At 43.6% G+C, this 14,128-nt stretch overlaps 1 protein-coding gene across 1 annotated transcript in view; it reads right to left on the reverse strand.

Moving 5' to 3' along the window:
* The window catches only part of AR (androgen receptor), a 182,429-nt gene that overhangs the window by 18,313 nt on the left and 149,988 nt on the right, over positions 1–14,128 (reverse strand). The window contains exon 4 of the mRNA XM_078065269.1: positions 1,006–1,293. Coding sequence (XP_077921395.1) covers positions 1,006–1,293 — 288 coding nt within the window. The remainder of the gene's footprint in view (positions 1–1,005; positions 1,294–14,128) is intronic.

A 14,128-nucleotide genomic window follows, 5' to 3' on the forward strand; every position in this document is an offset into this window, starting at 1 on the left:
GATAGAGGAGCTCTGAGGCTTCTTCAACCTCTAATATGTTAATAATCAGACCCGTTCAAACATCAGATGGCCTAGGAAGAGAGTGAGTTCCCCATCACTGGTGGTAACCAAGCAGAAGTTAGACAAACACTTTGTATTTCTTTCATTATCACCTAATATTACCTCTTACTATAATTCCTAGGGCAGTTTAAAGAGCACTAAGAGTTCCTTGAAGCACAATTTGACAACCATCCATTTAGTCCAAACTACTCCTCACACAGCATAGATGAAGAAACTGAGACCCAGAAAGGGAAGGGATCACACAACGAGTTACCAGCAGAGCTAAGACTAGAACCTAAGTGTTCTGACGCCCAACTCTTTCTTTCTACCATACTGTATTATAAGAGTTCCCATGGTTTGCCTCCTGCGGGTAATACTGAAGACAGAATATCAGTCAGGCTCAAGACAATCTCTGCGGGTAAGCCGGTGTGTGCACATGTACAAGAGTGTCTTAAGGCATATAAGGGTATGTCCATGTGATCTGTGATTATGGGGAAATTTGCTGACTATGTCTGTAGGTTGAACATGCAAACATGACCGCTGTGTGCTGATGTGAGGAACATGGGATACTCTATAATGCTGCTCTTCTCCTTGATTTAGGAGTTTCCTTATTTTTCTTTTTCTTTTTTTTTTTTTAAGATTTTATTTACTTATTCATGAGAGACACAGAGAGAGAGAGAGAGAGAAGCAGAGGGAGAAGCAGGCCTCCCGCTAAGCAGGGAGCCCGATGCGGGACTCGATCCCAGGACCCTGGGATCATGACCTGAGCCGAAGGCAGACGCTTAACCATCTGAGCCACCCAGGCACCCGGAGTTTCCTTATTTTTCAAGTGGGAATTATACCAATCTCTACCCTCCATAGGGCTATGATGAGGACTGCATGAGTTAAGACATGGTGCTGGCCCACAGGAGCAATTCACTAAATATGATCTCCTTTATCCCATGCCCCCTCTTCCCATTTCCTTACCAGGCAAGGCCTTGGCCCACTTGACCACATGTACAAGCTGTCTTTCGCCCAACTCATTAAGGCTAGAGAGCAAGGCTGCAAAGGAGTCAGGCTGGTTGTTGTCATGTCCAGCACACACCACTCCTGGCTCGATGGCTTCAAGGACATTCAGAAAGATGGGCTGACACTCATAGCCTTCAATGTGTGACACAGTCAGCTTCTGGGTTGGCTCCTCAGTGGGGCTGGTGGCATTGGAAGCCTCCCCTTCCTCTTGTAGTTTCAGATTGCCAAGTTTCTTCAGCTTCCGGGCTATAGGGAAGGAAAGGAAACCTTGGATTTATTATCGACGACAAAAACACACCAACTCAGCTACCCCGTTAGAAAAGTTGCCTAAGCTAAGAAAATAGGGATATTCATTCTGCCTGGTCACAGAATCTAAACTCCTTAAGGACAAGTGCTCAGTTTAAACACTGGTTGAATGAATGAGTTATCATTTCAAATCCCTACTAAACCCATACTTTCATATCTTGCTTTCTCTTCAATCCCACCCTGGATTTAATAAATGGGAATTCTCTGGTGTTACAGCGTTTTTTACTGAACACTATACAGCCTCAGATATTGTCAGACATTATGCCCATAGTTGAACATACACTGTAACACACATAGTGAGTTTTTTTCTTTAGCAAAGGGCAGATTGAGAAGCTAAAGGGCTGAAATCGCCAGTATTATCAAAGGAGTAACAGAATATCCCTGACTCTATCAGTCTGTGAAATGGGACCCATCCTGAGAAGCAGCCATTAGAAAGGATGATAGAAATAGCTTCTTTTGAAACAACAATAATCCCAAACTTGAACCTTAAGAAACATCCTCTACCCCCCGCGCCCCGCCCCCCCCCCCGCCGTGCTTGCACACACACAATTTAGAGGTACTTGGGCATCCTGATATTTACTAGCGTTCATATTGGCAGAAATAGAAATAACTGGGGAGGTCATAACTTTGAGGCCTAGCAAAGTCAGTGGCACCGGAGAGAACCCTAAACCACTTTATCTCTAATCCCTTTAAAGTAATAATAAATAAAAAATAAAACAAAGAGATAAGTTGATTGCTCAATTTAAATGGATAAATGCAACAAAACCTGTCGCTGATATGTTTCTGGATCCTATAGAAAAAGATACTTATCTGGAACTGACTTTCGGCTCTAATTAGAAAAATAAGTCCTGCAAACTCCAGTCATAGTGCAACTCAGTAAGTTAGCGCAAGAATGGATCACATGTTTAGATCAACAACCAGGAGAGAGAAGGAGAAAATGGTGGGGTTGGTGGTGTAAGAGAAGCACAGAGTACTCAGAGTACTCTGGAAAATCAGCCCAGAGTGCAAGACGACATTGTCCAGCAGCCATTTCTGCAGGGCTTGGACAGTCAGTGATAAGGAGATATGCACACACACAGTCAACTCCCACCTCCCACCTCCCACCTTCCACCAAGGGCACAGGATGGAAGGTATGGGCCCATCTTCTCCCAGATTTAGAGGCCTGGCCTCCAAAATGTCTTGGCATCTGGCGAACCCATGGCTGACATGGCTTCTTGTAGGCAGCTCCACAGACTGGCCGTGCCTACTGGGTCTGTTCCTTTGGTACAGTTTCTAGAGGGAGACCCCATCTTTCTCATCACTAGCAGTTTCTGGCCTTGAGCTCAGGAGCTGACAGACCACATAGTCCCCCATTCCAACCTGAAAGAGGACAGAGATGTAATTAGCCCTCTGCCTGAGGGCTAACTAAGAAAAATGAGGGTGACTATTTTTTCAGGGTCTTCTACGTGCCTCAGTCTATGAACACATTACATCATTTAACTCCACAATGATTTTAGGAGATTAGGAATATTTCCTATCCCTGTTTTACAAGTGAATAAACTTAGGAAACACAGCTATCAAAGAAAGAGAACCCTGGGGCACCTGGGTGGCTCAGTCGGTTAAACATCTATCTGCCTTCAGCTCAGGTCACGATCCCAGAGTCCTGGGATCGAGCCCCCCTTTTACTTCTCCCTCTGCCGGCCACTCCCCCTGCTTGTGTTTTCTCTCGCTCTCTGTCAAATAAATAAAATCTTTTTAAAAAAAGAAAGAAAGAGAACCCAATAATCTGAACCCGGTCTGCTGACTACAAAGGTTATGTTCTTTCTACTATATATATCATGCTGCCTCCTCAAGGTCTCTGAAGCTCTGAACCCTACTTCTAGCTGAACAGTGGAGTTGAGGAGTGGGGCTGGGGTTATATCCTCCCAGATTTCCATCCTCACCCTTGACTCCAAACTTCAGGAACTAGCATCAAATCCAGAAGACAAGAGGCAGGAAACTATGAAAATACTCTAGTCACGTGCCCAAAGTAGAACCAGGCTTGGAGCACTGTAGTGGCCTAAAAATTCACAGCATGACAAAGTAGGAAGGGCCTTTAGAAATCATCTCATCCAAGGGCCACAGATTCAATATACCTTCAGAGTCTACACAGGTAATGCAGTGGTATGTGCGTGTGCGCGCGCGTGCATGCGTGTGTAGGGGAATGGGAGGAACTCTGGTGAACTGGAGTAAACGACTACTGGCCGTCCTGCCCTTGCCATGCACATGCATGTGGACACCCACATACACAAAACCCTAGAAGGCATTCATGTAATATTTAAAAAATTTTCCTGGAACTCATCTGTATTCCAAAGTTAAATTCAGTCCTTAGCTACCATTTTGGGACTTCTGACCTTGATCCAACATTTCGCGTCAAAGCTGGGGAGGCTGAAGCCAGAAAGAGTGAGGTCACCTAGTGGTAGAGCTAAGACTAAAACCCGGGCTTTTATTCCTAATCCAGAGTTCCCTGTGCTACATTGGCTCTCTTTTTGACTAACCCGTTTCTACTCTATCACAGCACTTACCTCTCTGAGCTCCTTCTAGGTATGCCCTGTCCAACACAGTAGCGGCTATCCACATGTGGCTACTTAAATTGAAATTAATTAAAATTAAAGAAGATGAAAATAGAATTCCTTAGTCTCACTAGCCACATTTCAAGTGCTCAACAATACAGACATAGAATATTTCCATCATCTCAGAAAGTTCTATGGAATAATGCTGTGAACTTAGACTGTTCTCTGGGGCAGCTGTCTCATTTGTTATGCCCTACTCATGCTATTGATAAAGAAGAAAAGAATCTAAATAAATTTTATACAGATGAATCCTTGGGCTTTTCTCAAAGGTACGGGGACAAAGCAATTGGTGCTGGTGCAATCAGTGAAGTACACTCTGTCACCTCGACTCTCCCACCAATGACTCAGATCTCAGTGGGGTGATGACTCGTGGACCTAAGCAAACTCATTATAGGCAAGATCAATATGTGCAGAGACTGTGGGGAGAGTCCATCAACATGAAATAATTCCCCTTTTCTGCACAGTGCTAATGAGAACTTGGCTGGTATTTTCACATCCTCCTCCTCTAGACTTATATGGTATCTGCTTGAGAAAAGAAGCTGCATTCCCACTTGCGTCTAGGACCTGGGTAATGTGCTGTCCCTGCAGCCACAGTGGCCCAAGCTGCACCAGGTGTTCTGGCCTCTCAGCCTGAAGAGGGTGACTGTACTGGACATAATTGAAATCAGATTCCATTCATTCTGCCAGGGGATCCTCTGTTCTCTTTCTGCAGCAGAGGCCAGCATGTTGCTAGACGACTTGGAATGCTGGACAATGAGGCTTGCTAGTCTCAGCTGTTACTCAGTGCCCAAGGCCTTGTTTTCTTCCATGAAGGCCACCCCCACAGCCTTCCTTCCTCCTGCACCTGAGCCCCAGAGTCAGCTCTAACTCTTTCATGTGAGGTACAGGCCTGCCAGCCCCCGCTATAGGAGAGACCCATTGGTTCACTTACATTGAGAAGCCAGGAGAAAAGGGACAGTAAAGGTGGATGATCTAACAGTGTTTTAGTTGCTTTGCATCTCTTCCCCATCTTTCAGTCTCAGATCAGTGACAACAAAAGGGCACTGGCAAGTTACTTCCTTGTCCCTACCAGCTCTTTAAGGGATTGGAGCACCTGACATGATGTCTGGATCCTGTGGAGAACTCACTTTTCAGCCTGGTGGCATTAGACCCCTTGTGAGGGCTCTCTATAGCACCAGAGACAGATTTTTCAGTTCAGTTTCCATGGCCCATCCCCAAGGAGAGGTAGATGTGATTTATATGCAGCTTCTGTAGCCACTGTGACCTTTGGGTACTGTTCCAGCCTCATTCCTTGCCGCCTCAAGATAGAGGCCTTCTCATCCCTGGGCAGGGAAGAGGCAGGTGAGGTGAAGTTCCACAAGTTTTAGAAAACTGGAATCACTCTCCCTAAGGTCAAGGATATTTCTCTTCTCCATAAAATTTGGAGCACAAAAGAATCACTTTCTGTTGTAGGTGGACTTCTGAGATGGCACCCAAGCGTCCTAATCCCTGGTTGCTCACAATCTTCTTCCAGTTATTTAGTCAAACACTAATCTACCTGTGGTTGTGGAAGGGCTGGATAGATGTAATTAAGGTCATAATTCAACTGAATTTTAAGGCTGGTTATCCTCGACGGGCCTGGCCTAATCAGATGAACCCTTAAAAGGGACAGGGCTCTTTCTGGAAAGACATCTGTGGAGTCCGGGGAATTCAACATAAGGAAGATTCTCTGTTGCTGGCTTTGAAGGTGGAGGGATCAATACACCAAGAAACGAGAACAGCCTCTAGGAGCTGAGAGCAGCCTCTGGACGGCAGCCAGAAAGGAAATGGGAACCTTAATCCTACAAATGCAAGGAACTGAATCCTGTCATAATCACATGAACTTGGATGAGAACCCTGAGCTCCAGATTAAAATGCAGGCTGGCCAACACCTTGATTTCATACTTGTGAAACCCTGAGCTGAGAACAGCCCGTCAGGCTGTGTCAGACTTTTGACTTATAGAACTGTGAACTGATAAATAGGTACTGTTTGAAGTTGCTAAGTTTGTGGTCATTTGTTATGCAGCAATAAAAAACTAATACACTTTCCTTACAGAAGTGTGGTATAGGGCAAGATAATAGGCTTCAGAGTCAGATGATCTTGAGTTCAAATCCCAGCTCTGGCAATTACTAGCTTTGTAAGTTTGAACTCCTTGCTCTCTCAGCTTTTCTGAGATTCAGTTTCCTCATTTGTAAAATGGGGGTACCACCACCTAGTTCTTAGGACAGTTATGACTACTGGAATGAGAGAGAATGCCTGGCCCATAATGAGCCCTCCAAAATGACTCCTTTACTCTCCGTTCATTTCTAAAGAGCTGGGAGTGAATGGTCTGCGGGCGACCTAACTCAGGCACGGGGAAGAAGGAACACAGCAGGATTAAGAGAACCAGATATAGCAGAGAAGGGAAGAGTAACACATTATAAAATGAAAAACAGCAACTCAGTTTCTTCTGCACATAACTGCTTATAAGACTGAAGTCAGATCTTAAGTGTAATTCTAAATGCTAAGTAAACATGAAGACCTGTTCGGTGCAGGGCTGCAAATTCTTTGTGAAAGCCAGACTAGGCCATACGTATATGCGTGTATTTGAGTATGTGTGTGTGTGTAGCTGCTTCTATCTTACAGTGCTTAAATAAAGGGGTCATGAACTCAAATATCTTCACTAGTCAGGCAGATATGTAAATGAGTAAAATAGCCTAGTGCACAGAAATAGGGTAGGCTGGGGAAAGTGAAAGTAATTGATGCCCTGCCTAGGGGCGGTCTATGTCAATTTTCTAAACAAAGACTGTGCTGGGCAAACAGAATTTTGTAAGTGAATATCGGCCTGGGGAAAGCCAGTGTGTGCCCTCTGGCTTACATCACGCCAGCCATCTTTTCATCCACTGGGGCTGCAGTCTGAGGATCTCCCTGTACAACTTTAGGCTTAGAAGATCAGATGAACACTGGATTACGATTCAGGGGAGCTCACTATATGACCTTGAGCACATCCTTTTCCTCCTTTTGCATTTGGTTTTCTCATATATGTATAAAAGGCAATAGTTAAGAGCAGAGCATTTGGATCCAGACCATCTGTCGTAAGCCTGGCTCGACGCTTACTAGCTGTGTGACTTTGGACAAGACCTAGCCTCTCTGTACCTCAATTTCCTCATCTCTAAAGTGGGAGATATTATTAATACCTAAATAATAAAGTTTTTAGTGAGGAATATGTAGTTACTGTGGTGGCACCTGTGAGTGGAGGGACGATTCTACACCACCAGGAGGACTCTCCAAGGCTGAAGCATGATGAAAAAAAAAATACACTAAACTTAAGGAGGCACAATGCAATGATGACCTCAAAGTTCTAAAATGTTATTTGCAATAAAGGACTTTTTATTACTGTGGTGGTGAATTCAGAGTCTTACGGGATATGTGACCTTGAACATATCCCTTGACGTCTCCTGCACCTCCATTTTCTCATCTATATATTGGCTCCAATCTGACCTGACTACTGCATAGGACTATTATTAGGAGGAAGTGAAACGATCTCAGTGAAAGTGCTCTGAATCTGGTAAAAGTGTATGCCGTTGGGCAGGCTATGATGTTTTCCAATAATGGATCTTCAGTTAGAAAACATTCTGAAAAACTGCCTAGGGTGGCAACCTATAGGAAGCATAGCCTTCCACCTTGGGCATCTGGTCTCAAGCCAAAGGTTGAGGGCCAAACTGACAGGTTTCAGAATCCTAAGATAATAATAGGATCGTCTCACAGCATTGTTGTAATTTTCCCTAAGAGAAAGCATGCTAAGACAAAGGTGCTTAGAACAGAGTAAATTCCGTGAGCCAATAAATTCTGCCTTTTACTTTTGCTGGCTGCTGGGCCCCACACTGCTCTGCTTCATCCCCTTTATCTTAAGCATGTAAGCTTCTTTCTGAATAAGCTACCTGATGAACCATACCGAGTTTCCAAGGGGACTGAAATCAATTAGGAGAGAGAATCAGAGTTATAAGAGCCCCAGACATCAAACCTACTACGACAGTAGAGCCTCAAGAGGTCTACAAGTTCCATTAAGGGCCTCTGAGAGGAGGCAAAGTGGGCCTGAGGATGTGGCTCCTTCTTTCAAACTAGAACAGCAGTGCTTTATTCCGTATCTACATTTGGGACTCTTCGTCAGATTTTGTTTGAAGAAAAGGTCACATTGCCAAGAGGATGTTTGAAGGCCCCAGATCTTGTCTACCCCTCCTCTCCCCTTCAAACCAATCCCTGTTTAAAAGATGAGTAGAATGAAGGCCAGAGCTGTTTTGCCCCCAGTCACACAGCTAGATAGTAACAGATCACAAAACAGACTCAGGTATCCTGACTCCTTGGGTGGTACTCTTTCCATTTCATCAGGTTGAATAGCATGTTAATGGGGAGGAGGGTCAGTTGGAGATGAGTGGGGAAGAAGCAGGACAGGGACAAGAGGCAGGGAACAAAGCCAGTCCTTGGCAAGCATGGAATGAAAGATTAGTAAGGGGTGCATCCAAATATAAGTGTACACTAATAAGCGTAGGCCAAATTTTCTCAGGCAAGAAGCCTCCTTGGTCCTCTCCCCCGTGCCACCATTCTCCTCCCAGTCCCAATTCTGAGTCATAGAAATAGTCTGCAAAAGGAATATCAAATTTTATCTTTCAAGGTTTATGTTGGACTATTTAGTCTAATGGTTTTTAGTTCATGGAGGAGTAAATGTAATTAATAATAGAATGATATGCAATGCTGCACAGCCTTGCCCAAAGCACAGGATCTGGCAGAAACTATTTCCAAGTCTCTCTCTGACTAGTCAGCCAGAAGAAAGGGGGTCACTGTCCAGATGCCATCCTGGGTGAGGGGCACAGAGTCATTAACAAAAATCTGTTCATGTGAAATTGCAGAGCCTGAAAATGCTTTCACATACCAGGCTTTTCCACTGGAAAAAGTAACTACATGAATTTAGAGCATACATGCTTTTACAATTACATTTAAACTGACATTAAAAACAAATGTGAAACAGCCCAAGCCGAACAGGTCAGCATGACCTGGAAAGCAAACGAGAGAAAAAAAAAAAAAAAAAGAAAAAGCAAAAGCAAAAAAGGCCCAAAGTTAACAGCATTAATTCTGTCAGTCTGTTGTAAATAAGAAAATACCACTGATATATTAATGGCTTTATTAAGGAAAATTCACTAGCAGAAATATGCAACGTTCAAACAAATAGAAAGCAGTTAAAAAATAAACTACATTAGCCTTTCAATCCACATTAGGGAACCTCTCCTTGGCCTGGAGATTAAAATTCTGTCCCAAGGAGCGGGAAACTCCCCTCCCTCCTAAAGTCCTTCCTTGGCTTTTCTCCAGAATGTTGCTGAGTCAGGGGAAGGAGAAGGGGGGGGGGGGCGGAGGGAGACAGGAGGTGGGGAGGGAGAGGGCAAGGGGAGAAGGAGGGATTGAGAGAGAGGAGGGAGGGAGAGAAGAGGGGGGAGGGAGAGGGGAGAGGGATGGATGGAGAGAGAGAGAGAGAGAGAGACAGAGGGTGTGTGTGTGTGTGTGTGTGTGTGTGTGTGTGTGTAGGTGGAGACTGGAGAACGAAGAGGGTGGAAAATGCAGGCCCCAGGCAAGGCAGAAAGAGTGCTCTCTCATATCTGTGGGTCCCTAGTCTCAGAGACTCCACATCCACCAGAAGGAAACTGCTTTCAATATGGAGCTTCTGGGGCAGAGACAGAGAATAGCAAGATATTATGAACTCTAAGTGCCTCTCCTCTTAGAATAATGCAAAGTTTGAGGCTAGCTTGAGAAAAGAACAAGACCTCACACGTGACGGAGAGGCAAGTGGATGATGTGAATGAGTACTGGGGTATTGTGGGGGCACTAAGGCTAGAAGTAAGGGGTAGAGTTGGATCCACTTTCCTCCTTCATCAACAGGAAATAAGAAGTCGGCACTGGTTTTTAGATTTTTGCCTTCCTCCCTCTGTATGAAAGGGTTAAAAGTATGTGTTTCTGAAAACAGAATCACCTTGACTTTGGGAATAAGGAGAAAATAACTGACTCTAGTCCCCTGATCTGTTTGGAGAGAGGGGCCAGCTGGCTTCTTAGGGCTCCTCCAGGAGAAGCAGAAATTTGGTCCTTGTTTACTAAACTTAGGTGCCTTCAGCTCTGTGATGGGGCCTGAGGTTAAAAATCTTAAGTCCTTGGCAGTGGTCCAGCAGAATGGAGGTAAGGGGAAATTCACGAGCTGAATAATGACCAAGTAGAAATGGCCACAGGAGCCTCAGATAGGCACGGGAGCTTCTTGTTCTAGGTAGCACCTTGAGTCCCCGGCAGCAAAACTTCTTCCTGACAGCATGCTGTGGAAAGCGAACAACCAAGCCAGAGCTTCACTGCATCCATCCACCTGAGTGCTATCACATATGATCAAGAATAATCAAAAAGCACTCTGCTAATGCCAAGTCATATTACAGAAATCAACAATCGTGATATTACTACATGAATGATAATTGATGCTACTTCTAGAGCTAGTCCTCACAACCGCCCTGTGAGGTAGGGAAACGATCAGTCCCATTTTGGGGAGTCGTTAACCAAAAGAGTAGCCCCCAGTCCCAATGCTGGATGGAGTCTGTATTGAGGAGCAAGGGCTTGAGGCCCTAAACTTCAGATTCCAGGTGTTTCCAAGTTATCAGTTAGAACCCTCTAGAACCCTCATTCTGAATGAAGCAGGTCAGCCTTTCTTCAGCGTCTGGTTGTTTTGAGATGCTTGCAATTGCCAACGCGGAATTTTTCTAATATGAAAATCGGGATGTTGAAAGTATCAACTTAAAGATGGGCTTGCACCTAGCAGTTCCCATAATCAGATGCCTGAGACAGGTCCTCGGATTTAAGAGGCAGCATGCAAAATTGGGGAAACGGGGTGGCTGCCATTTTGGACTGGGGTTCTTTTCTCTTTTCCTACCTACCTGTTAAGTCAGGCAAGGTGGAAAAAATGGAAAATTCTTTACTTAGATTTGTTTTCTCCCCCCTTTCTTTTCTGCCTCATTGACAAATATACTAAGGAGCTTATATATATGCTTGTGTGTGCCTCTTTGTACACCGTGGGCAATAATTAGTCAGTGGGAGTGGAGGATCTGGAGGAAAAGAAGGAGGCAGAATTTAACAGTCTCATTACGGTTACTCAGAGACCAAAAAAGCCTCCCTATTTGGTCTTCTGAATTTCTTGCAGCAGCCAAACTCCCATAATATTAAAAGCATTATTATTCAGCCTGGAGATGGGAATGCTTCGAAATTAATGTCTCTGTGCCTAACAGCTCACTAATCAAAGCTTCTATGCCTCATTTTCCACCCTGGGGAGAGTCCTCAGTCTCTTCCAGTTTCACTGTGGCCAACATGACACACCACCCTGTGCAGGCCTGGGCTGGTGACCTTTTTATCTTGGTCAAGATCCAGATTTTCTTCTTAATTCTAAATGCGAGTCCAAGTTTTCTGCAGGTGATTTCTTCAGGATTTGTGCTTACATTTTTAAATTGCTGAGTGCTAGAAGGCTGAAATGTCCCTCAACAATCAGTTTTCACTTCAGCCACAGAACCATTGGTTCTGTGTATTAAGGAGTTCGGAGTATTAAGCAGGGGAAAGAAACCCATTTCTATGCCTGGCTTAAGAGATCTAAAAAGTGTAGCCAGGATTTACTAGACTGAGGAAAGTAGAACTTGATTTTAGAAAAGGTGACCCAGGGTAGTGATACTATTCTGTTTACTTCCTAGATACCTGTTGTTGTCATGGAAATATTATCAATAAAAGACAATCTGGAGGCTCTACTGATTTCTGGGTGGCCACGTACTTTTTCCCTTAGTTCTACTTCATACAAACATGATCCCAAAGGATGGGCAAAATTCTCTAAAAAAGCATCTTGCTCAGGTAAATTGTCTATGTATAAGTTCAGTTCAATAAGAAAATATTTTAAATGCTTTTGTAATCTTAAGGACTATATCCTACAATTTGTAAAAGCAGGTGGCTATCTTTTTAGATCAAAAGTTAAATGTTTTCAAACAAACAGCTTTGTTATTTCAAATAATTTGTTTCTGAATTGTTATATTTAGAAAACACTTGCCTTTGTATATATGACCTATTGTGTTCTGTGTACTCCTAGCTTTCTGCCTACTGCCTTCGAAAAATATTGCCTATGACATCATTTTACTCTCTCAAGAGCAACTGAGGGATTTTAGAGCACTTACAGCAAAAGTAAACAACAATAAAATCTTTCTGCTCCTGTTACACTTTAAAAACTCAAGGATTTTAAGTGGAAATTTTATAAGTAAGATACTCATTCAAGTACCAGATATGGGGTATCATCAATTTTGATGACTTGAAAAAATTATTTACTTCTAACCGTAGTTCTCTAAAAGCAAAGACTCAAAGACAGACTACAACATGTATGTGCTGTCCCAGATAATTTGGTTTGAGGGAATTATGAGACACAGTCTCTGGTTTCTCCACATACAAGTTTGCTTGAGAACTATAATTAGAGAGAAGTATACCTTTTTCCCTCCAATGTGTCACCAAATATGTATGCAATCAACTGGAGTATGGCGATCTAGACCATGGAGAACAGATTTCAAGAGTTGATTCAAAGGTGATACAGAGACCAGTCCCATGCCATGGACCTAGTTTTCTCAGAACCCATGCCAGGAAACACTAGCCTAGACCAAGGCAAGGAGTCTGTATAAGGGAAGAACTTATGTACGTGGTCAGTACTTGCAGGTATCAACCCAAATGGAGGAACCAAGACTGCAATCCTAAGTGTGAAGCAAAATTTGGTGCTAGACTTTTTTTTTTCTTCTCTCTCTCTCTCTCCCTGGCCTACTATGTATTTTTCTAAAGTTTAGGTCCTCACCTATACCACACTCATGCTGCCAGTAATTGTCTTAAAAAACCAAATGTAGAAACAGACAAAATGATATGTGAATGTCTATCCCATGTCACAGATCTTCAGCTGCCTGAAATCCAAACCATTTAGCATAATAACTAAGTCCCTTTTCAATGTGGTTTTACCTTACCTCCCCCATTTCCCCAGATCTGGTCATATTAAACGACTTGCTATTCCTCAAACCCTCAATGCATTTTTTCTTATGTCTCTGAGCCTTTCTTCAAACTGTGCCCTTTGCCTTGAATGCCCCGTCCCTTCTATCTCATTCAACTTCTTCCCAGTCATTTCCTCTTCATCCTTTAAGGTTAAGATGTATTCATTATCACTGTCTGTCGCCTATTTAACTCTTTGGGGTCAGGGATTTTATCTTAATCATCTCTGCTCCCCCAACATGCCTACCATAGGGTCTGGCACATAGTTCGCACTCAATAAATAAATATTTGCCAAATGGATAAATAGATGAGTGAACGGGTGGAAAAACAAAAGGACTAGCTAGTTGGCTGGCTGAAAGGATGAACAGATAAATAGATGGATGGATAAATGCTGTGAAATTTGTCTCCTGAAGAACCATGCTGTGAATAGTGTTTCATTGTTGGAATCACTCTCTTGCATCTGGACATGTGTGGACATGTGATCCAGAAGTACCAATGTAGGGCTGCTCCCGAGCATGGAGAATGATGAAAGAGCTGGCCTCAAGACGGTCTTCAACACTGGACACCACAAGGGTGTTCACAGCATCCATGATGACATCAGATTATGGCCATGGGCTCCTTGAGCCATCCTCCCAACTAGAGAATCCTGGAGGCTATTAAAACCTGCAGGTCTGTTAACAGTTTTGAGTCTCAGATGTAAAGTTCAGTCTTCTAGTAGAAAACAGACTTCTCAAATGTGCTAAACTAACCTCTGAAGAAAACGCTAAACACTTGAGATTCTCACATGTTCCAGGTTTCCTCTTCTGGGGTTTGGCTGCTACATGAAATTCCTGAAAGGCCTACCATCTTCCAGGGTCCAGGAGAGGAAGGAATAAAAGCAGGGGCTAATGCCATTTATTAAAAGCGGAGAACTCAAGAGTTGCAAAATGCAAAAAAAAAAAAAAAATGTTTGGGAAGGAATAGGAGGGAAAGTAAGAAGGAGGAAAGGGTTAGGAGAGAAGATGGCAGGTCAGGGCAATTCTTTCTTTCTCATTACATCTTGGAAACTGGAAGTATATCCTTGGGAAGTACTGAGAAAAGTGAGAGAGGGCTGTGCACTTATTCTAATTATGGG

This window comes from Halichoerus grypus, chromosome X (genome assembly GCF_964656455.1).
Source record: "Halichoerus grypus chromosome X, mHalGry1.hap1.1, whole genome shotgun sequence".
Classification (NCBI taxonomy): Eukaryota; Metazoa; Chordata; class Mammalia; order Carnivora; family Phocidae; genus Halichoerus; species Halichoerus grypus.